General features: G+C 40.8%; 1 protein-coding gene across 2 annotated transcripts in view; it reads right to left on the bottom strand.

Moving 5' to 3' along the window:
- LOC112853414 (orofacial cleft 1 candidate gene 1 protein) overlaps positions 1–24,596 on the bottom strand; it is a 200,033-nt gene that overhangs the window by 13,058 nt on the left and 162,379 nt on the right. For both annotated transcript variants that reach the window (XM_086706313.1, XM_086706314.1), the window contains 3 exons: positions 18,448–18,524; positions 15,252–15,375; positions 12,441–12,674 (listed from right to left, as the gene is read on the bottom strand). In XM_086706313.1, the coding sequence (XP_086562439.1) occupies positions 12,441–12,674; positions 15,252–15,375; positions 18,448–18,524 (435 nt within the window). The remainder of the gene's footprint in view (positions 1–12,440; positions 12,675–15,251; positions 15,376–18,447; positions 18,525–24,596) is intronic.

Here is a 24,596-nt window from a genome sequence, read left to right as displayed (position 1 = left end):
AATAAAGAGCTTATAGTGGCATTCTATAATTAGAAAGGCCTATATAGCTATTTTCACTTAGAAATATCAAAAATAATCTGGAGAACTGTGTACTTGGTCTTTAAAATAACCAAGTTTGCAGTTACTATAACAGAAAACAGATGTATTTGTGGAGGTCCCCATGCATGCCTATGTACCCTGGGAATTCTTAGAAGGCATTCTACTTGAGAATGAGCTTTGTCCAATTTGGCCATGCTTCAGGGAAGGGAGTTTCTGAGCTCACTTCTCTCTTTAGAAAAGTTTTACCTAATGGGGCGCCAGGGTGGCTCAGTCAGTTAAGTGTCTGACCTTGGCTTAGGTCATGATGTTGCTGTGGGTGAGTTCAAGCCCCGCCTAGGGCCCTGCACTGACAGCTCAGAGCCTGGACCCTGCTTCAGATTCTGTCTCCCTCTCTCTCTGCCCCTCCCCACTCACATTCTGTCTCTCTCTATATATATCTCAAAAGTAAATAAATATTAATTTTTAAAAAAAAAAAGAAAAGGTTTCCGTAAAATACTGCTTTTGAATATTAAAGAAGGGAGAAAATAAAAAATAAACATAAAATTGTAAAATCATAAAACATTGATATGTATTTTCTTATCCATTACCAGTGATGGGCTCCCCATTTATAGGTAATGTGAAAATAGTATCTCTTTCTCTGAATTGATGGGTCTTCTCAGCCAGGTCTAATTCAAATTTTAGAAGCTACTATTACCAAGATTTGACTCTTAAGATTATCTTGACATTTCCTTGTACTCATTTTTGGTAAACTGAGTTTACAATAAACCTTGTTGCATCTCTATAACCAAAGTTTCACATTTCATTTTATTTTGTATTTTAGAAGTATCTATTGATACTATGGGGGTGCTGGGGTGGCTCAGTCAGTTGAGCATCTGACTTCAGCTCAGGTCGTGATCTCACGGTCCATGGGTTCGAGCACCACATCAGGCTCTGTGGTGACCGCTCAGAGCCTGGAGCCTGCTTCGGATTCTGTGTCTCCCTCTCTCTCTGCCCCTCCCCCCGTTCATGTTCTGTCTCTCACTGTCTCAAAAATAAATAAACATTAATTTTTTTTCTAAAAAAAGAATACCTACTATGTACAAATACTGTATGCTTCAAAAGACACAAGAATATGATACGCCCACTGCCCTCAAACACCTGAAATCTTGTTGGAGCTCATTCATGCGTGTAAATGATAACAAAAGTGATTGAGTCTGGGATTTGAAGGATATGTAGGAGTTACCATTGGGGACAAATGCCCAATGGCACACCAAACTTGTAGGATATATAGAACTTGAGTATAGCCCGAGCTAAGAGTGTGCCTGGGCTCATAATGGGAAGTTGGCTCTGATTAATGAGGGTAATCAGACTGTGGACAGAAGCTGAGGCCATATTACCAGTCTCTTTGAATCCATGGCAAAGACTTTGATTTATCTTAAGAGTAATGGGAAGTCAACTTATGTGTTAAAAGGAAAGTCCTAGAGTGAGGTGATGGAAAGACCGCTTTCCCTAATGACGACCAAAGGAACATTGATCATGCCCCTGGGGTTAGTGGAAAGCCCTTTTTAGAGGCAGAAGGTAGTTGAGTAGCCAGAGGTACAGAGCAAGGGTTTCATTACTAAGCTATAAGATCTTGGGTAACTAGCATCATTTCTCCAAAATGCAGTTTCTCATTTATGAAATAGAAATATTAATGTTTATCTCACTTATTTCTTTTGAGGTTACACGCCATAATATTAGTGAAAACAGAAAATTCTATCTTGGTCTAAAACACCTTACTGGGGGCACCTGGGTGGCTCAGTAGGTTGAGGGTCCGATTCCTGACTTCAGTGCAGGTCATGGTCTCATGGTTTGTGACAGCAACAAAGCTTGCTTGGCATTTTCTCTCTCCCTCCCTCTCTGCCCCTCCCCCACTCACACTCTCTCTGTCTCTCTCAAAAATAAATAAATAAAAATTTTTAAAATAATAAAAAAATCAACACTTTACTGGTTTTAGAAAGAATGGACTTAAGATACAAATATTGTACACAATTGTTTATCCTTTTAAGTTTTCTAAAAATGTTCATTTATTTTTGAGAGAGAGAGAGACAGAGTGTGAGCAGGGGAGGAGGAAAGAGAGAGAGGGAGATACAGAATCTGAAGCAGGCTTCAGGCTCTGAGCTGTCAGCACAGAGACCGACACGGGGCTCAAACTCGGGACTGACAAGATCATGACCCAGGCCAAAGTTGGACACTTAACCAACTGAGATTGGGCACCTGCTCTAAGTCTCATCGCTAAGCAGATTTTGGAAACCAAAATTCAATTCCAGGTAAAGAGCACACACTTATCCACCATCCTACCATGTTCTGGTTCCCTTTATTTATTCTTCCCATTTGAATATACAAGAAAATTTTCTATGGAAGTATTTCCAAAAGATTCTTTTCAAGGAATTAAGAGGTATTGTCCTTACCTTCATCCATAGAAAAAGCCTCATTCGGTCACAAATTAGTACAGAGCAGATCCTCTTGAAAGTAAGAGACTAATAATCGCCTGCTCACTGCGATTCTGTCAGGTGGAAGCCTGTGTGGTCGTCACATTCTATTCTAGATATTTCTTTTCCTGTAGCTTCTTTGCTGTGGTGTGCTTTTAAATACTATCCAATCAAAGGATGGCGTGTGTCTGGCTTCTTTCTTAAATCCTCCGATTGCCACAACTTACCGTAAGGCACATTAGTTTTTTGCCTTTAAACTAGCATTCATAGAATTTCATCATGCACACGCTGACATGTGATTCAAACAACAGATGTGCTTATCAAATAAAATGGGGTTAAGTATCGTCAAAATTGAGTGATTTCTTTCCCCCCTTGGTGACACAGACACTCTATCCAAGACCCGGTTTTATTTTCTTTGTGGTGTCGGGTAATGTGAAAAATGAAATATGGAAGCCCAAATTGAAGGAAACCATGGTCTTAATGGAATCATTAGAGAAATTGTTCCAGAATGCTACATCCTTCCAGAAATAATAACCCTGTAATGTCAGCAAATTCGGAGTCAGCATGGGTTACCTGCTCCATACAGACAGCCTGGTCACGTTTGTTAGAGCTGCCTGAAGGCTTAGCCCAACTTGAGAACATGACCTTTCAGAATTGTTTTTTAATTCATTAATCAATGTTCTTTGCCTCAATTCTGCTGGTTTTGTTTCTTTAACCTACCATCTGTATCATTTTTTTACATTTTATTTTAGAGAGAGAGAGAGAGAGAGAGAGTGCTTGAGTGGGGGAGGCACAAAGGGACAGAGAGAGAAAGAGAGAATCACAAGCAGGTCCCACACTCGGAGCAGAGCCCGATGCCAGCGGGACTCAATCCCACAACCCTGGGATCATGATCTGAACCAAAATGAAGAGTCAGAAGTTCAACGGACTGGGTCACTTGGGCGCCCCTGTATCATTTGTTTAAGTTGGCCAATGCCTGTACCCAATGAAGATGAGAATTATAAGCATAGCAGTTTTATCAAATAATTAACAAAATGTTCTTTCAGCTCAGATACTGTTGCTAAAGTGCAACAGTAATGTTTTTGTCATATTTAAATATATTTAAATAGTGATGATACTTTAAGTGATAATGCAAAATGCTTCTCATAGTCATTACAATTCTTAATTTATGACTTTAGATTTTTACAAAGTACTTTGATTTCTCTTCTCTTTCAATTTTCCCTACAGCTCTGAAGATTCCATGTTTATTTACCCACATAGATTAGAATATTAGAAACCAAGTACGACGGAAGACAGTAAAATCTTTCACCAAGTTTTCAAAGGATCAGTCCAATTTTCTTAGAATAAGATTTTCCTTACGTAGTGGTTTTCTATAGCACCATTTCCTATAGCTTCTCATCTTTGTAGCTGTAAACAAAATGAATTTCCATGCATATATGAGTGGTCGAAATCAGTGCTTTCCAAATTTGGTGTACATATTGTGCAAGTAGAGATATCTTAGCCACAACTCTTGATTTAACTTTGAGTTCATTAGTTGGAGAAATAATCATGTTAACTATACAAATGATACAATCATTTATTCCTTCCTCTGCTATTCAAAAGCTCTTAATTGCCTAATAGTTTATCAAAACTGAATAGTAAAGGCATACTGTTTATTTAGTATTCCTTTGGAAAATTACAAAACATTTCAAATATAGAGGATTCAAAAGAATAGTACAAGATGACATCAGTTCTTTCGTTCTTCCTTTTCTTGAGAGATATTCCTTGTTAGTTATTTTAGCAAGGTTCTATGAAGGATACATGGGTTCTGGATTGAACGGAGTCCCCCGCAAAGAAGCTATATTGAAATCCTAACCCGCAGAATCTCAGAATGTGATCTGATTTGGGAATAGGATCTTTGCAAGTTTAACCAAGTTAAGATGAGGTCATTAGGGTGGGTCCTAACTTATTATGACTGGTGTCATTATAAAAAGGGGAAATTTGGACACAAAGACAAATGCACACAGAGGGCAGATGATGTAAAGACACACGGGGAGAGGGTCATGTGAAGACAGACGATTGGGGTGGTCCATCCACAGGCCAAGGAGCACCTGGGGCTACCAGCAGCGAGGAGAGAAGCATAGGACAATTCTTCTCTAGCACAGACTGAGAGAGCAGGGCCCTGCTGACATCCTGCCTTTAAACCTCTCGCCTCCAGCACTGTAAGACAGTAAAATTCTTTTTTTTTTTTTTTAAGCCACTAAGGTTACAGCCTTTTGTTAAGGCAGCTTTAGGATGCTAATACAGTATTCTTAGGCAAAAGTGATTCTCTTCATTTGGACCATTCCCTACCCTAACTCTTGAAGGGTAAGTTAGGTAACCATCTTCTTAAATTTTCTCCCACGGCACTGAATACGTTTTTCAATTGTCCTCAGACTTCTATAATTGCCATCTGCTGGTTCATCACAATGCGTCCACCTGTGGATTGATTGTATTTTCTCCTGCTCACAGACTTTTGCTCCTTGAATCTGAGAGCTTGGGTTTTCCAGCAAGTCCGGGAAATTAATACCTCATTGAGAAATTAACTCATGTAATGTTTATTCCCTCTTTCTATTTTCTGCTCCCGGAAATATTATAAGAGGCACGTGAGACCTTCTCCCAAATCACTTCACTTTTTCCATCTCTTTATCCCTTAGTGGTGCAGTCCAAGCAAGGTCTTAGCTTGCCATTAGCTCTCTCCTCAGAAGGTCTAATCTATATTATATACCTTTTGAGTTTTTCATTTCAACTACTATATATTTTCCATCATAGGAATTCTATTGCTAGATTAACAGGAAAAATATTTTTTTAAGTTTATTCATTCTGAGAGAGAGAGAGAGAGAGGGAGAGAGAGGGAATCCTAAGCAGGCTCCATGCTGTCAGCACTGAGCCCGACACAGGGCTCGAAGTCATGAACCATCTCATCATGATGAGACTGAGCCAAAACTAAACATTGGATGCTTAACCAACCGAGCCACTCAGGCACCAGGCACCCGGCACCCCTGGAGAAATAAAATTGTCAGCAGAGCCTAGAGAAAGAGGAGTTTCTTATTTCCCTATTGAGAGCAGATTTTTTTCTTGGTCTGGTCCTTTTCAGACTAGTCTTGAACATCCTTGATTTATGCAGGAGACTTTCAACACTCCATAGCTAATGGGCCCAAGGCCTTACCTCCTGAATGGTCACTGAAACCTAAAACTTTAGATACCCAAGATTGATACTGTCTTCTCCCCCCCCCCACCCCCGCATCCAAGGCAGCCATAACCTCGGATTACTCACTTCCCTCTCTGATTTTCAATTTCCTCTTCATTTCTGATAACCAAGGAAATCATTTTTCTCTCTTAGGTGTTTATCTGAGCATCTCAGAGCTATTTGGAATTTCCAGGTGTTCATAGAACCTAATCTGAAAACAAAACATGCCTTTGACTCCTGATTCTGGCAGAATGGTAGACTAAGATAATCTGCATATTTAACTTAGTTTATCACCCTGCCAAAACTGAAAGACAAAAGGCATATTTTTTTTTTTGGCATATATCTTCTCAAAGACCCTAGCCTGTTTGTCGTCAATGACCACGATCCACAAAGAAGGCGATGTTTTCTATACGAAAGATTTCCAGGATAAGTGTCAAAGGACAAGCAGGTTCCAAATGTCTCCACCAAGGAATTATTCAAACTCTTCAAAGAAAACGAACCCACATTTAAAATCCATAATTTAGAGTATTCAAACATTTTACACGAGGGGACTGGAGCTCAGACTTGTCAGTTAACTCATCATTTTTGACCACCTCCGCTCTGCAAAAGGAGAAAATCAATGTTAAGATGTAAGTTTATTTAAACAAAATCCGAGTGACGGTATCTGGAAGTCATATTTTGGGAGCTTGGGGGTGATACTGCCTTTGGGCTCTCCAATGTGTCCACTACCTCCCTCAGGAGACTTCTCCAACCCTATGAGCAGCCTTTTCACCTTAACCTGCAAATATTTGCCTCCTGACACAGCCTGACGCCAAAAGGGAAGCCAGCTGTGATGTGTAACATTGTACCCTCATTCCAACATCCATTAACCGTGTAACCTTACAAGAGGGTAATGCAGGCCTTTCCTCAGCAGACTAGGTGCTTCTGTAATTTACCCTCCGGGGCAATGCCTTCTCAGTCCCTCCTTTCCACGTGGGAATAAGGGACCACTCCTCCCCCCCCCCCACAGTTAGCATTTGTAAGGTACCCTGCCCTCCCAAATGACCTTATGAAGCCAATTTCTCCTGTTCTTGGAGTTACAATAGAGACGACCCTGTCTTAGACTTCCATTTTATTGTATTGCTTTTTTGAAGACTATTGATTTATTTTGAGAGACAGAGAGAGTGACTAGGAGAAGGGGCAGAGAGCGAGGGAGAGAGAGAGAATCCCAAGCAGGCTCCACACCGTCAGTGCGGAGCCCCTGATGTGGAGCTCTAACTCAAGAACCATGAGATCACGACCTGGGCCGAAAGCAAGAGTTGGACACTTCACTGACTGAGCCACCCAGGAGCCCCTTAGACTTGCATTTTAAAAGTAGGGACAAAAATGTCTTAAGTGTCCCTATATCAGTTACATACACAATGCACATTTATGCATTCCCGTATGTGTATTCCTATTATTAAAAGTATTATATTTCTGGAAAACTTGCTGTTTTAACTGTCAGTCTCCCACACACTGCTAACAGAGCGACTGGCAGGCAGAATTGTGTGGTTAGTGAAAAATTTGCTGTTATTGGGTAGAGCCCAGTGGAATGAACAGGACTTTGAGCAGCAGAATTTTTATTCTGAAATCAAACAGCCTCCGATGACTTCTCTTTCCTGTCAAGTTCTGGAGGTTTTGGTGCTTTTCTTGTGTTGGTTTTGTCCTGAACTGTGTACTTTTCTTATATACACTGAATGTGAAATAGCCTGGTGTATTTCTTTGGGGATCCAGGATTTTGTTAGGTGATACCAAGGGATGGATGTAATTCCGTGACATTTTGTCAGGCTGTTAAAGAGTAAATTTTCCTTGGCTGTGGCAGGAGGTAATTATTTTTGTTTGTTTGCTTCTGACACAGGGGAAGAAAATTTGGGGTTTTACTTCCACGATTCCAAGATACTTTTTGTTCTTTTTGGCAGGAAGGGAAAAATGCATTTTACTACTGAAAGAAGGACCAGGCTCTGATTTCCCCTGCAGACTTGATGTACTTTTTAGCCCTGTGAATATTTTTTAAGTTTGTTTATTTATTGGGGGGAAGGGGGCAGAGGGAGGGGCAGAGAGAGAGAGAAAGAGAATCTCAGGCAGGCTCCCGAGTTGTCAGCACAGAGCCCGACACAGGGCTCGATCTCCCAACCCCGTGATCTTGACCTGAGCCGAAACCAAGAGTCGAACACTTAACTGACTGAGCCACCCAGAGACACCCCAACACTGTGAATGATCTTGCAACATGAATTGAAAGGGCGGGCCTATGCCGGCCGACTCCATCTTGTTCTGTGTCCTCCACCTTGAGTGACTATGTCCCCGACATGACCCCTTTTCGGGGAAAATTGCAGAAACCTCAGACCGCGCCTCCTCCCCTTGAGTAACCTCCCGCTCACCCGTTCAAACTTCCTGATCAAAACACGCCCAGCGACCTGCGTAACAGGACTCTGACCCTTCCCCAGCCAATCGGCCGAGGCCACGCCCCTTCCCCAGCCAATCGGCTGCCCCTAGACCCCTATAAAACCTTTGTGCTTTTGAAACTCGCTCTCTCTCCCTGGTATCTCACCACTGCGTCGGTGCAGGTAGGGGACTGAGCTCGAGCTAGCTCGAATAAAGGCTCTTTTGCTTTTGCATCGGACTCGGCTCCCTAGTGGTCTTTGGGGATCACGAATTCTGGGCATAACAGAATCACATAGTGGTTTTGCCCTTCTCCCTGAAGGCGTCCTTGGGGCACCTCTTCATCTTCTAGTCCCTCCTGGCATTTGAACTGTAGCACACTCTGTTAGGAACCCCCAACAGCGTGCATGGAATATTCCCAAAGCAAACACAGCAATATATATGTGGCTTCTGCACTCAGAGTTCATGCTTTGATGGTGGCAGACGGGGATGGACATCTAAACCAATAATAACAATGATAAAAACGCTCGTATCTCCTTTTACCATAAAACAGTTCTTTTTATTATTTTTTTAAATTTTTTTTAAATGTCTATTTATTTTTGAGAGAGAGAGAGAGACAGAGCATGAGCAGGAGAGGGGCAGAGAGAGAGGGAGACACAGATTCTGAAACAGGCTCCAGGCTCTGAGCTGTCAGCAGGGCCAGACGCAGGGCTCGAACCCACGAGCTGTGAGATCATGACCTGAGCCGAAGTCGGACACCCAACCGACAGAACCACCCAGGTGCCCCTACCAGAAAACAGTTCTTTTTTTTTTTTTTAATATTTATTTATTTTTGAGACAGAGACAGAGCGTGAGTGGGGGAGGGGCAGAGAGAGAGGGAGACACAGAATCTGAAACAGGCTCCAGGCTCTGAGCTGTCAGCCCAGAGCCCAACGCGGGGCTTGAACCCAAGAACTGTGAGATCATGACCTGAGCCGAAGTCAAATGCTGAACGGACTGAGCCACCCAGGCGCCCCATAAAACACTTCTTAATGAAGATGGCTCTAGAAAGCAAACTGAATAATATGTTTTGTAACCTATCTCCATGCTTTACATTTTCAGATACTTAATTAAAAGGCACAAAAAGAATGTACCTGGCTGTTAGGTGTTCATTGAACTCTTTTTTTTTTTTAAAGAAAATAGCTAAATTTTGGGGCTCTGGGTAGCCCATTCGGGTAAACATCTGACTTCGGCTCAAGTCATGATCTCACAGTTCAAGGGTTCGAGTTCCGTGTCGGGCTCTGTGCTGACAGCTCTGAGCCGGGAGCCTGCTTCAGATTCTGTGTTTCTCTCTCTCTCTAACCCTCCCCCCACTCATGCTCTGTCTTTTAGGGGCCCCTAGGTGGTTCAGTCAGTTGAGGGTCGGTCACGAGCTCAGGTCATGATCCCAGGGTCATAGGATCGAGCCCCACATCAGGCTCCTCGCTGATCGTGGACCAGCTTAAGATCCTCTAAATAAATAGTAATATTAATTGTATAATATACTGAAATTTTGGGTAACACCACATTTCTGAAATTTCTCTGAGGTGATAGGTAGGAACCAAGACCTCAGCTCAGGGGTTAATTTATGCTTGCTGCTTTCTTAGAACACAGCCTCAAAGTCTGGTTCCACAGAGACAGTGGGTTCCCCCAGGGAAAATGTCCTCTCCCTACCTACCCTAGACTAACTCTTCTCACAATTATCCCACATTTCTTCACAAAGCCTTTGGGATCAGTCATTAGAGGAAAAAACCGTTAACCGACATTGTTCTCAAGCAAAGGTTAGTTTGAAAGTTACTTGAAATATGAACATGTCATAGATATTCAAATGAAAGTCCACTGGGGAAACATTTATGGGCTCCACTATCAAAGAAACAGAATAATGATAGCAATAACAAAAGAAGCCTCTGAATTCTGTGTATTTCCCCAAGTATTATCTCCATCATTTCTCACGATGCATCTGAGAGGCACATATTTTTAACCTCATCTCACAGATGAGCCAACTGAGAGTTGACTCCCCAGTGAATGTTTTTCAGCAGGGATTCCTTTTCTCTCAGGAAGAATTCTTTCCCAGGAAGAGTTCCGGTCTCTTGTTTGAAAGAGACCTCTGGTGTTCTCACCACCATCCACACGGCCAATTCTCCAAATCCTATCTGAAGTAGACTGTGGATACACCTTGGGATGAAGCTGTGACTTTCCAAATGTCTATTTAGTCTATTAGGCTCCCAGTGGTAAGCAGGCTTTGTTTTCTTTGTTTTTGAAGCCCCATCAACTTCTTTTTTTTTTTTTAACGTTTATTTATTTTTGAGACAGAGAGAGACCGAGCATGAACGGGGGAGGGTCAGAGAGAGGGAGACACAGAATCTGAAACAGGCTCCAAGCTCTGAGCTGTCAGCACAGAGCCCAACGCAGGGCTTGAACTCACGGACCGCGAGATCACGACCTGAGCCAAAGTCGGCCGCTTAACCAACTGAGCCACCCAGGCGCCCCAAAGCCCCATCAACTTCTAAACACAGAGGTCATCTGAGACTTTGCACACGTTATTCAACGGCATGGCTTTTATGGATGCTATAGGTTTTCTATTCTTTTTTTTTTTTTAATTAACATTTATTTATTTTTAAGAGACAGAGACAGAGCACAAATGGGGAAGGGGCAGAGAGAGAAGGAGACACAGAATCCGAAGCAGACTCCAGGCTCTGGGCTGTCAGCACAGAGCCCAAGGCGGGACTCGAACCCACCAGCCGTGAGATCATGACCTGAGCCAAAGTCAGACACTCAACCGACTGAGCCACCCAGGCGCCCATATGTTTCTATTCTTAAAATTCACTACAGAGTTGTTGACCATTAAAAAGAAAAAAACAAAAGACAAAAACCAACCAACCAACCAACCAACAACAAAAAAAACACTATCCTCAAGGGTCTTAGATATCTAGAAAGTAAAGGTGGCAAAAAAATGAAGGTTGATAATTCTCTTCTCAGAACAAGTAAATAATGACAGCCTACGTGTGTAGTTTATAGACCTACCATACAGAATGGCTCATTTTTTACAGTCTCGCCTCTTATTCTAATTTTTTCAGTTGGTCAGAATAAATACAAGACATTATCTGCAGAGTATATTCATGTGAATAATGGATTACAACCCTTAATGAAATACCACATGCTAAAATTAATTAAAAGGATACCTTTTAGCACAAAACCTAAGGGGAAATGGAGAAAGAGAACACACTCCTATCTATTTTAGAGAGAAATTAGCTTTTCTCTTAAATATCACTCTGCGATACCTATATGGACCCTCAAGATGTGTGTTTTACTCTTTCAAATTAATAGTGTAAAAGGCAGTTCTGTATTTGTGGACAGTCTGTGCTCATGCTCAACGTCCAATGCACCAGCATGTGGTAAGTGTCCCAGGACTAACCCACCCTCCTTTATTATTATTATTATTTTATTTTGTTAACATTTATTCACCTTTGAGAGACAGAGAGAGACAGAGCGCAAGCACGGGAAGGGCAGAGAGAGAGGGAGACACAGAATCCGAAGCAGGCTCCAGGCTCCCAGCTGTCAGCACAGAGCCCGACAAGGGGCTCAAACCCACGAACCATGAGATCATGACCTGAGCTGAAGTCAGACACAACCTACTGAGCCCCCCAGATGCCCCTCCCCACCCTCCTTTCTTTTTTGTGTGTGGGCGGGGGGGGGGGGGGGGAGGGCTAGAGTTTCATGGGACATGCCCCAGATGAGACTGAGCCTTCTCTCTGCTTCCAAAGGGAACTTGATGGTCTCCAGCCTGTTTCTCATCCCTGCATCCAGGGTCACTGGTTAACCTTACCCACCTTCTTCCTCCTTTACTCAGCACTGTCTTCTCTAGAACCCCTCCCTATATCCATAATATATTTTCTGAACAATCCTTCCAACTTCTCTTCTGGCCTCAAGCTTGGTTCTCACCTAAAATCAGCATCCCTGGCTGCTTACACGCTTATCCATGTACTACACGCCCAACAATGTACATCATTAATCACTCAGCATGTAAATCCTAAAAAGGAGGAGAACTAGACCAAGCATCCACCATATATGTGGTTGCTAAATAAACACAGCATTTCCATTTTACACGGGACTTAGGGTGTCCCTTTATGGTCCACAACACATGCTTGGTGCATAGTGGGGGGTCATTGGGTATTGGCTGAAGGAACGAATGAATGAATGCAACCCTTTCTGTTCACTCCGCAAAGTTGAATATCTCAAGCCACATGAGTAGAGACGAAAAGATGGATAGATAGGAAGAGTGAGGAAGCTACATAAAAAGGGACATGTGTGCAAAAAGGCCAGCTTACCACATAAAGGCTTTCGTGGAAATAGAGCCCCAGATCATAAAAATTTCCATCATGCCTCACTGGGTGTGTTCCGGTCTTCAGCTGCTCCGTTTGCTGCCACTGGAAGACACAGCCACCTGGTCGACCAAGCAGGGACACCCTGAGGCGGTAGGAGCCTCGGGGAGCCTTGTTCTTGAGGCCTCTTGCACATTTCATCCGTACTTGAAGATGCTGAGGCGCCTGGCCGCGCTCAACCTAAAGACAAGGCAGGTCTCCTGAAATACGCAGGAACTGGATGAAACCACACAATTAGCCACAATGCACTTCTTGGGGGTGGGGGGGAAATAGACAATTATTTTCGCTCAACCTGTAATTGTCAGGTATTAGCAATGATAACAGAGGAGGACACATGATATATAATTAGGAGGTCAAAAGGCAAGCCTGCCAATTACGCCAGGGGAAAGGTTAGCCAATTTTTAAGCATGGTATGTTAATGATCTGTGACATCAGAAACCATTCATCTATTATAATAAGATAGAATTAACAGGATACCAACACTTCTGAAAACCACACATCGTGCCTCTTTGAGGTATCTGGGAGGGTGAGTATGGGCCGTGAGTTTCAAACTCAAGAGTTTGGAAGGCAAAAACCCTTACCTCTGACACTAATCACAGACCACAGGACGCCGTAGGAGAGGAAAATGCTTTTTTCTCTACCCCTCCAGGTCTTTGCTGGACTGAAAATTAAGTTTACGTGAATAAATGAACTGGAGAAAGAAGCCAACGTTTTTTGACACGCACAAGGAGGCCCAGTAATGAAAATGAGACATAAAGAAATGACCAAGGAAAGCAGTTTTTAGACATGTTAGGAAGAAACAAAATAATGTTGCGAGAAAGAAACAGGATAAAGAAAACGGGTGTTTAAGAGTTTTAATTAGGAAGTAATTCCAAGCAAAATCTGGGCTGAGATTGTAGATCAGTAAAAAAAAAATAATAATAATAATAACAAGCTTTCTACAGCGTTCTTCGCTTGAAAGTTCCAATCTCTGGTGATAAGGATGTCTTTTCACTTCTTAGTAAAGGGAGGGTACCTTTCGTATGGGAGATTTATTTCCTATTTTCAGGGGGACGGAGGAGGATCTGAGTGGTCTTGCACTGGCTGTCTCTCACGTAGCTTCAATTCAAAATAGTCTGTGTGCCCTTGTGGTACGTTTGGGGCAGCCTGCCCTTGGTCCCTATACCACCTTGATGAGTCAAGTCCAAAGTAGGTCAGACAAACCCTTCACCTGATAAATACTTTTATTCAGTTTAAGCATGAGGTCAACTTACCCCATGGGCTTCCAAGGAGAGAAAAAAAACAACCTAAAGGACGGAGTAGCATTTGTGTGTGCTTTAACCTAAAACTTAGCATACATTGTATGTAACTAAAGAACAGGAGTCAAGAATATTTTATGGGGCATTTGAACTTCATTGCTTACCTTCCACTCACAGGAATAGGCCATTTTCATTTTTAGGAATAGGCCATTTTCATTTTTAGCGAGTGCTGGAAAGTTTATCCAAATGGATAAGATTTTTTTAATGGACTTGTTTCAGATTAAACAAAAATTAACCTGGGATTATTAATAACTCAAATGTCATTAAGTCATGTTTTCTATACTCACAAGTCCCAAATAGTCTTTGGAATCATTTGACCTCAAAGAATTCTCTATTACATTGTGCTTTAAGCAAAAAATAATGCCGTTCTTCGAAGCAGTTTACTGTACTCTCTTGGCTCCTGGAGTTAGTAGCTACCCATTAATCTGCAGCCAACGGTTAAGTACCTTTTAATCCTGCCTAGACTTTATTTTGTGAGCGATAATATATATTTCCATATAGATAGTATGCTTCTGGAATCAAATCACAGCTAAATAAACAGTGGAAGTTGCTAAACTTCTTTTGTTTTCTCACAGAAGTCATACTTAAAAACCAATCAGAATAACAATTATTTTTGGCTTAATTAGAAAATCTTAATTAACAATAAAGACTTAACCTTAATATGTTGGCTTCCAAAAATATTTTTTTTTAAAAATTAACGCCATGTGAATAAATAAGACAAGCTCTTTAAACCTCAAGGCAGGATTACTGATGCAGGCAGACCGAGTTATTAAACACATTCTAAATTAAACGCCTCTATGAATTTTATACTGAAATATATTGTGATAGTTTTGCATGCCAAATGTGACATTTTGTATTTTAGATCCATCTTCTGTAGTAATTTTGGAAATGTCATACAAACAAAGATTTTGTCATTTACCAATGGAATTACTATGCATGGCCGCTTAGTCATTTCTTTGCTGGCTCTTGTGGTTGTTTCAAGTCAGCAAGCCATAAAAAATCTTTATCTCTCTGAAACACAGCAATTTGGAAGATAATCGAATGGTGACTAGGGGGCAGAAATGCCAGTCTGAGGAATTATACCACAATCTCTCTTGCATTTACAACCTTCCTCAAAGCGAGTGTCAGATGAGTAGGGACAGAAGACAGAAGATTCATCAAATCTCAAACCTGTCTCATTTGCATGGAGACAGTCCCGCCTCATTGTCTAGTGGGAACCCAGCCTGGCACTGTGCACACCATTCTTGAGGAATTCCCAATGCTTTACAGTCGAGAATTTTAGCCCTTCTATTTGAGCGTAGAATTCTCCTCAAAGATATTTACCAAGACCTGTTGAAACTCTGTTTCTCTAGAGGGTCCCAGCAGGAGGAAAAGCCAACCAGGACAGCGAGCCAAGAACCTTTGATCTCATCATTTCACATTTTTGCATCCGAGAAAAAGTCAGTCATGAGAGTCTCACCTTCCAGCAAGGTCCTGCTGCTGCTGCCTTTGATTCGTGAGTTACGTCTGTGAGAGTACAGAGCTCGGCCGGTCTGTTTTCTTTCCAGACATCTCGATGTGCAATTAATGGTTGACTTGGCACTCTGCAGCGGGTACAAGAGGAGGAGAGATAAAAGGAAGAGAAATTGACAATGGGGATAATGAAAAGGTTTGCCTTTGGAACCACAACACAATTTGATGTTTTCCTCAAACATTGTGTCAGATTAACGGAGAATTAGATAAATACCACACAACTACCGTTGATTAAAGTTGGGGAGATGAGTAGCTTTTGAAATGTGATCTCTATAAAATTCAAGACTCCCTGTAGTCAATACTGATCTCCCAGTAATTAAAATGTGGCTCGTTTCAGAAATTACCGAAGATCAAATATTTGGTAAGACATTTTGCCACTTCATTTTCAGCCCCCCACTCCTTCAATCTTATAAACTGATGAAGAAACTTGGAAATAGAGGAATCGTTCAAATAGCTGAATAGCTGATATGACATAAACTTTTTATTTTTGTAATGCAATGGCCAGAAATCAAGATCTATTTCTACCTTCAAAAATGTTCCCCAGGCTTTTTTTTTTTTCCTCCTGTTAACATTTACTGCCTTTATTTGAGGTTCTTTTTTATGACTCACTTATTTATTTATTTATGCATTCATTCATTTATTCATTCATTCATTTATTTATTTATTTAATTTTGATTTTCTAACATTTGCCTGCGTTCCCAAATTCATTTGAATTAAGAAGGATCTTGTATTTCATTTCTCCTAACTTAAGCTTAATTCCATCAGCAGAGCCATCTGTGACAATGACTGTACCCCCACCAGAGGAATGGCCTTTTTGGATCTCACAGCTGATTTAGTTTCTTGTGATAGAAATGATTTCCCTTAATTTGGTTAGAGCTCCATTGACACAAGGGTTCATTAGGACACCATTTGCTGGCAATTCAATTTCAAATTAAATACACTTTGTTGTAAATTTTATTACTTTTAAACTACTGTATCTATTGTCTTTAATGGCCCTATTATACAGTTATGAAGGTAAACAGATTTCATTAGTAAACATCAAACATGATGTGTTAACCACAGTGAGATGGTTTCCTCAGTTTCTTTCTTTGTTCTTTTGATAAGCATTGTAAGGCACTCATGAAATATCTTAAAAACTTAATCTAAATAATTAGATGCTGAATTCATGATTATCATCCTAAAGGTGGGGGGAAGGTCCTTAGTTACAATCCTAGTTCTTTGTAATTAAAGGTTTCCTAAGAATACCTCCCTTAGTTAAAAAGAAACACAATGCACATCAAAAGGTTAATACACAGTTTTAACACCTTATCAGGTACGGAGAGGTAAGTCTAGAGATTGGTGTCCCCTTGGAGTGAGTAGTCAGACCCTAGACCAGGAACCAGACCAGACATGAGCTCATTTTGAATTAGGTCCTGTGGCATATTATTACTCTCTGTTTCCCCTCATATACAATACTTATTACTTTTGTGATTATAGAAATATATGCTTATGTTTGCACATTATGCAAAATTTAATTGTATAAAAAGCCCCACAACAGTCATCCATTAGTCCACGACCCTGATATAAACACTGATGAAATATTGAGGTCCGTTCCTCATAGCCAGGTAGCAAAATATACCTTTTTATGCTTTACAAAATAAGACTGATGATGTAAATACTATTTTGTAACCCATATTTACCACTTTGTACATTATAGGCATTTTCCATGTGACTCGATTTTTTTCCCCATGGCATAATCTCTTATTGTTGGATAGTTAGGTTTGTTCCAACTCTCACTATTGTAAATGAGTCTGTAATTAACTCCCTTGCGTATAATGTCCTGCAGACATCCCTGGCCATTTTCCTGGTCTGAAGTCCTAACACAGAAAAGTTGGGCGCTGGGAACATGCTACCCTATACCTCCGTGATACCACCTTGAGCACTGAATGACATCTCAGCAAAATACAATCTTGCCTGCTTGGCATGTTCCCTGAGGCACTGAATTGTCTTCACAGAGAGACAGGCCCCACTCCAGCTGATACCTTATTTTCTCTGCTAGTCAGATTAGAAATTAAGTAAAATTACAATGAGCAAACCGCATTGATATATACAACAGGATTTCTCAACCTCTGCACTATTGACATTTTGAACCCCATAATCCTTTGTTGTAGAGGCTGGCCTGTGCATTGTAGAATGTTTAGCAAGATCCCTGGCCCCCGACCACCAGATGCCATTAACAGACCCTTCCCTAGTCCCAGTCATGATAATAATAATAAAAAAAAATGTCTCCAGGGGCGCCTGGGTGGCTCAGTCGGTTGAGCGTCCAACTTCAGCTCAGGTCATGATCTCACAGTCCGTGAGTTCGAGCCCGGCGTTGGGCTCTGTGCTGACAGCTCAGAGCGTGGAGCCTGCTTTGGATTCTATGTCTCCCTCTCTCTCTGCCCCTCCCCTGCTCATGCTCTGTCTCTCTCTGTCTCAAAAATAAATAAAAACATTTTTTTTTTTAAAAAGTCTCCGGACATTGCCAAATGTCTCTTGAGGCCAAAACTGATCCATGTTGAGAACCCCTGATATACAGTATTAACTAACACTTATGGGATGCCTACCATGTTCAAGGTACTCTTTTGAAAACATTATATCTATTATTTCATTTAACCCTTCAGATAATCCAATGAGGTATTATTATTTCTACTTCACTGATGAACCGATGCTGGGGAATGTTGACCATCTTATTTGAGGTCACATGGTCATAAGGCATAAAAGCCTGAGATTCAAAGGGAGACCATCTACCTTGAGAGCCCCTCTGAACCCACACCCACCACTACTGCACTTCCTCTCCTGGCACAGAGAAACAGCAGGTGCCACAGCCTGATCTTGGAAGCTCCTACACTGGACGAAGAATTTAGATACTTCCTGAGAGGTAAGTAAGGGGTGGTTCCAAGCTATACTTCCATTACTATGATGGCCCCATCCCCAACAGTCATATAGGAATGGAAGGGCACAGATAAATCTCAAGAGGAAGGGAGGTCATGTCTCCCACAAACCTGATCCTTAAGGTGAATCAAACTCGGGCTGCTTGGTACCTATAATTGCCCCATATTTAACCTAGAGAGAAACAAACAAAATAAAATAAAATGCATTCAATCCACCATGAAGGAACGTACTTGTCAAATGTTTTGTCAGTGTTTAAACATGACATAGGAATGTACTGACTGAGTCCTTCCCCTCCACATTTCAGGTCCTGCATGGAAGAAAAAAGAAATGAAATATAATTGGTCAAAAAAACACTTGAAGCATTATATGTAGAAGTTGGTTTTTCTAAGACCTGGATATGCTACTATAAGGGTTGAGGTTCCAGGAGACAAATGAGAACATGGGACTTACACCTTTTGCAGCCACCTTTTATAGACTATGACTTTCCTAACTCTGCTTAGTTACTTTTGGCCAGGAAGGTGGAGAGAATTATAAAAACATTTTAAAAGGAGGAGAAATAATTGAGAGATGCAAAGGCAGCTTTTTTTAATGTTTATTTATTTTTGAGAGAGACAGTGCAAATGGGAGAAGGGCAGAGAGAGAGGGAGACACAGAATGTGAAGCAGGCTCCAGGTTCTGAGCCATCAGAACAGAGCCCGATGCAGGGAATGAACTCACGAACTGCAAGATCGTGAACTGAGCTGAAGTCAGACGATTAACCAACTGAGCCACCCACATGCCCTGAAAAACCAGCTTTCTTTGTCTCTGCTTCTCTCTCTCTCTCTCTCTCTCTCTCTCTCACACACACACACACACACACGCACACACACACGTGCCTGCATACACACCACACAATGGTACGGTTTAACAAAATGTAAATGGACATATGGCTGAATGTGTAGGATGCTAGAGATGTTAATAATAATTGTGATCGTGTAATTTATCATCCAATCCAGAACACTTGGGTAGTCAATGAGGAAACAATTATTCTAGGACAAACAGGCATAACTCAGGATTGCGCCATGCAAAATATAACACGCAGCAACCCTTCTAAGAATACTGATCCAGATGTTCTGAAAGGGTATCATATGGACAAATATCAACATATTTAGTGAAAGTGAATGATGAGGAAATGAAAGAGGGAGAAAGATCTCAGAATGGAAGCTGCTGTCCTTTGTAACCTAACCTTGGAAATGACAGAGCAGCACTTCTGCTACAGCCTATTGGCCACACAGATGAATCCTGATACCGTGCGGGATGGAACTATGAAAAGGTGCTAAGAGGAGGCCAGGATCCTGAGTCCCCAACAATGATGAAATCCAAACAAGCAAATGTTGGCAGTTCCTTGATTAAGTCTCAAGGTTGGAATGCTTCTCTATGGCTCTCAGCTCTGTCCTCTAGATGCCTGGTTCCACTCTTTGGATCTTCCCTGCTTTTTTTTTTTTTAATGAAAGGTAACCCACGTTTGCAGCTACATAGTGTTCTCAACCTGTTTTCTGCCAATAGAATTTGGGAGTCCAAAGACATCTTTATTTTGTTCTCTCTCAGTCTCTTTCTTTTTTTAAAATGTTTATTTATTTTTGAGGGGGGGGTGGCACACAAGCTGGAGAGGGGCACAGAGAAAGGAACAGAAGATCCAAAGCAGGCTCTGTACTGACAGCAGAGAGCCCGACGCAGGGCCCGAACTCACAAACCATGAGATCATGACCTGAGCTGAAGTCAGACACTTAACTGACTGAGCCACCCAGGTGCCTCTCTCTCGGTCTCTTTCAATCCAAGCAGGTGCTTTGTCTGCTTATCTAATTCCATTTAAAACTGTGTAGGTCTTCAGTGAATCTTGGTGGAGTCCAACTTGGTTAGACAAAAACCATACCCACAAATCTCTTCAAGAGAAGACCTTCCCTACCACACGTTTCCACTGAAAGGATGCCATGTCATATATTGTGATTCTAGTAAGTAAATCTTCTAGTAAGTAAATCTTCTCAAGTTTATCACATAGTAATTAGAAGGAGTTTCATAATAGCAATGCTAATGTGCATTTATTGAGCATTGATACTCATTGCACTAGGCCCTGTACTTTGTTCAGCCTCTTATTCTACAGATATTTATTATGGTTTTGCTTTATGCCAGACACTGTGCTAGAAGCCAGAAATACAGTGGTATACAAATATATACATTGTACTTGACATTATAAAACCATCTTTCTACTGGACATGATAAATAAAACAAACTTGAGAAATGAATAGAACAATGGCAAGTATGATAAGAATGGAAAATGCAGAGAAGAACCCAAAGAATAGTATAGAGAAGAATTTTAAGGGACAAGTTTGTGGGGGAAGGTTAGGAAAGACAGAAATTTTTTTTAATGAGACTAGTAAAAAAATTGTTTAGCCATGCAAAGAGCAAAAGAAATTAATTGTTCAGGCAGAAAGAACAGCATGTACAAAGGTCCTGAGGTAGGACATAGTTTTATAGAAAGGAAAGGAAAGGAAAGGAAAGGAAAGGAAAGGAAAGGAAAGGAAAGGAAAGAAGTTTGGCTGTGACCTAAGTATAGCCCCAGAGGAGAATACTGGGAATTTGGGTTAGAAATATAAATAGGAGCCAGACCTTGCTGAACATGCAGGTGATGTTAACCAATCTACATATTATATGCAACTAGGAAGCCATTAGAAGGTTTAAGTAAATATCTGTAGGCATTACGTCGTTTGATTCTTGCAACAGCCCTATAATGCATGCACTCTGAGCATCATACTTATTTTGCAGATGGGTAAACTGAGGCTCAGAGACCTTGAGGTTCGGGTACCCGGTGGAGACTGGAGACAGCTCTCTGTGGTTCCAGAGCTCAGTCTTTTTTTCTTTTTTAAATGTTTATTTATTTTTGAGAGAGAGTGCGAGTGGGGGAGGGGCAGAGAGAGAGGGAGACACAGAGTCCAAAGCAGGCTCCAGGCTCCACACTGGCAGCACAGAGCCCCACACGGGCTCCAACCCGGGAACCGTGAGATCATGACCTGAGCCCGAGTAAGTCGTTTAACTGACAGAGCCACCCAGGCGCCCCAACAAAGACCCATCTTAATCCACGTAATTGGCCCTGCACAGAGTCACATTGCCTTTTTAGACATTACATGCACAAGGTGACAGTTTTTTCACTCACTTCACTCCATATAGTTTCTATTATTAGCCCATGATCAAATCAACATCCTTGTGCCAACAATTAAGGCTTGCATCGATGGATGTGTATGGTCCTTTGGAAAGGCGTGCAGAGAGCTAAACAGTAAAACTTTATTAAAACTTAGGAAATTTTCCTTTGCACCAACCATTTTCCAAAAAAGACCAAACAGGGCAAGCGTAGTTTGCAAAGATGATGAATTCCCTCACGGAGCCAACTATTTTCAAATCCTCTCAAGGACTCCGGAAGCACGGACGATTTATTAACGGTGAGCTAATTAAAAGGTATCACTTCATTAAGGAAGACTTTACCCCCAACTTTATTATGTAACAATTATTTCTTGCCGCTTTAGTCATATACTTGCTTTTAGAGAAAAATAATTCTTGTGTGTGTGTGTGTGTGTGTGTGTGTGTGTGTGTAGAATTTGTTTCAAAATATTTTGCCACCCAGATTGTCCACCATATCCTATTAGTCTGAACAAGGGATGGTTTGTTATAATTGGGGATTACACAGGGAACAGTTTGGCAAGAATTACTAAAGAATAATAGGCAATAATGCCTTGGAAAACTTGGGGTGCCTGGGTGGCTCAGTCAGGTAAGCGTCCGACTTTGGCTCAGGTCATGATCTCACAGTTTGTGAGTTCCAGCCCTGCGTCGGGCCCTGTGCTGACGGCTTAGAGCTTGGAGCCTGCTTCGGATTCTGTGTCTCCCTCTCTCTCTGCCCCTCCCCCATTCATGCTCTGTCTCTCTCTGTCTCAAAAATAAATAAAACATTTTTAAAAATTTAAGAAAAATAATACCTTAGAAAACTTAAATAGCTTAATCTTGCCAGATGAAACTCATAATAACATTTAAGTACTTTAAACTCTGTATTATGTTTCTCAAATATCAGAGTGAAGAGTGAGGATACACTATGGTTAACAAAACAAACAAACAAAAAAAACCTCCCGGAAGCCTTTCTCCAAATACAGAGCATCCTTGAGGAGCTTGACACACTGTGATATGGACTATCTACTCCATATTGGCTACAAGAATTACGCCTTTTTAACTTTTACATCTGCCACTTAAAAAGACAGAAAACATAAAAATCTCCAAAAAGAAACAAAATAAGAAAAAAAATCTGTGGTCATGTACAACATGTACAAATATAGAAGTGAAGGTCATGTACAACATTTGATCAAGAAACAATGAAAGTTGTCTTTGTCTTCCCATTCTTCACATCTTCTACTTAAAGCTCTTGGGAGTCAGATCCCAGACCCTTATAAGAATGGATTTTCTAGGGGCGCCTGGGTGGCTCAGTCGGTTAAGCATCCGACTTCGGCTCAGGTCATGATCTCAAGGTTTGCGAGTTCGAGCCCCGAGTCAGGCTCTGCGTTGACAGCTCGGAGCCTGGGGCCTGTTTCAGATTCTGTGTCTCCCTCTCTCTGCCCCTCCCCTGCTCACGCTCTGTCTCCATCTGTCTCAAAAATAAATAAAACATTTAAAAAAATATAAAAAAGAATTGGTTTTCTATTAATATGTAGGGGAATATAAAAATTTTGGAGACATGAGTTGAGAAAGAAAGAACATTTAAATTTAAATTTCTAAGAAACATAAAATCAAATATGCAAGAAGTATTTGGTATGATCCAGAGTAAGGAAGATACTGAGAAGTAGCTGAGGAATAATGCATCACTTTACAAACTCGTGAAAACTTTCCTAACATACCAATTTCCTAAATTTATTTAATTTTCAAAGTATTTGTAATAACTGCCTTATTGAGATGTATTTTAGAGTCGTGAGGGAAAAATGGTTCTGATGTTAAATATAAAATCATGCCTTTGAAAACTAAAATAATAAATAAAATCATGCCTTTGGCTTTTCAAGTAGAGGAAAGTGTCTACCAATGACCTAATACCGTGAAAACTGTTTCTACATGTACCCTGTCATTTAGAAGAAGCTATTTAAGATAACAAAATAATTGCAGTTGGTCAAAGCAAGTTCTATTTATGGAAGAATTACGGCTAACAAATTTAGACAAAATGGTAGAATATAAAGCCATCATCTTGCAATTCTTAATGAATTATTTCTGGCAAGGATTATCAATTGACATAAAGCCGTCAAAAGTGACTAGTTGATGAGGAAGTGAATACTGTTTGATACCCAAGTAATCACACAGACTTTTTAATTTCAAAGGGAAAATCACAGATGAGTCACGATACCATCACCGTAAACCAACAACCAATTTTAGCATCAAAAATGAAGCAATCAATGACCAGATATTATTCATCTCTAGATATATCAAAATATGGACTTCACCGTATTGTCTCTGATGTACTCCAGTCAGATATTCATCTTGCACTCGACCAGCACTTTTAGAACAACTTCCATAATATTGGAATATCTGTCAGCTCAGAGCCTGGAGCCTGCTTCCGATTCTGTGTCTCCCTCTCTCTCCACCCCTCCCCTGCTCGCACTCTGTCTCTCTCTCTCTCAGAAATAAATAAACATAAATGTTAAATATATATATATATATTTAAAATATATATAAATATATAATATATATATTTATATATAAATATATATAATATATATATATAAATATATATAAAAATATATATATGTGTGTATATATGTATATATATACACACATATATATACATATACACACATATATATACGTATATACACATATATATAAATATATGTGTATTTAAAGCATCATCCCCCAAATAATCCCAACATCTGCATAAATCTCCAAAATTTTGTTGGAAATTGTGGCAGTACAGTAAGAATTGGGACTCGACAAAAACTTGTCATTAAAAAATCACATCTTTTTAAAAAATTTTGTAATGTTTATTCATTTTTGAGAGAGAGAGTGCGAGTGGGGAGGGGCAGAGAGAGAGGGAGACACAGAATCCGAAGCAGGCTCCGGGCTCTGAGCTGTCGGCACAGAGCCTGACCCGGGGCTTGAACCAGTGGACCACGAGATCATGACCTGAGCCGAAGTGGGACATTTAACTGACTGAGCGACCCCAAATCACATCATTAATAGTTAAAATAATTTGTTTTTATCCGAGTACAGTGACACACAATGTGACATTACTTTCGGGTGCACAGCATAGTGACTCCACAAGTTTATATGCTCTGCTATGCTCATCACCATACAATGCTATTCCTTCATATTCACAGAATCT

The sequence above is a fragment of the Puma concolor genome, chromosome B2 (assembly GCF_028749965.1).
Source record: "Puma concolor isolate L17-30 chromosome B2, mPumCon1.1.hap2, whole genome shotgun sequence".
Taxonomy (NCBI): Eukaryota; Metazoa; Chordata; class Mammalia; order Carnivora; family Felidae; genus Puma; species Puma concolor.
This window is presented reverse-complemented; position numbering and strand designations above follow the sequence as displayed.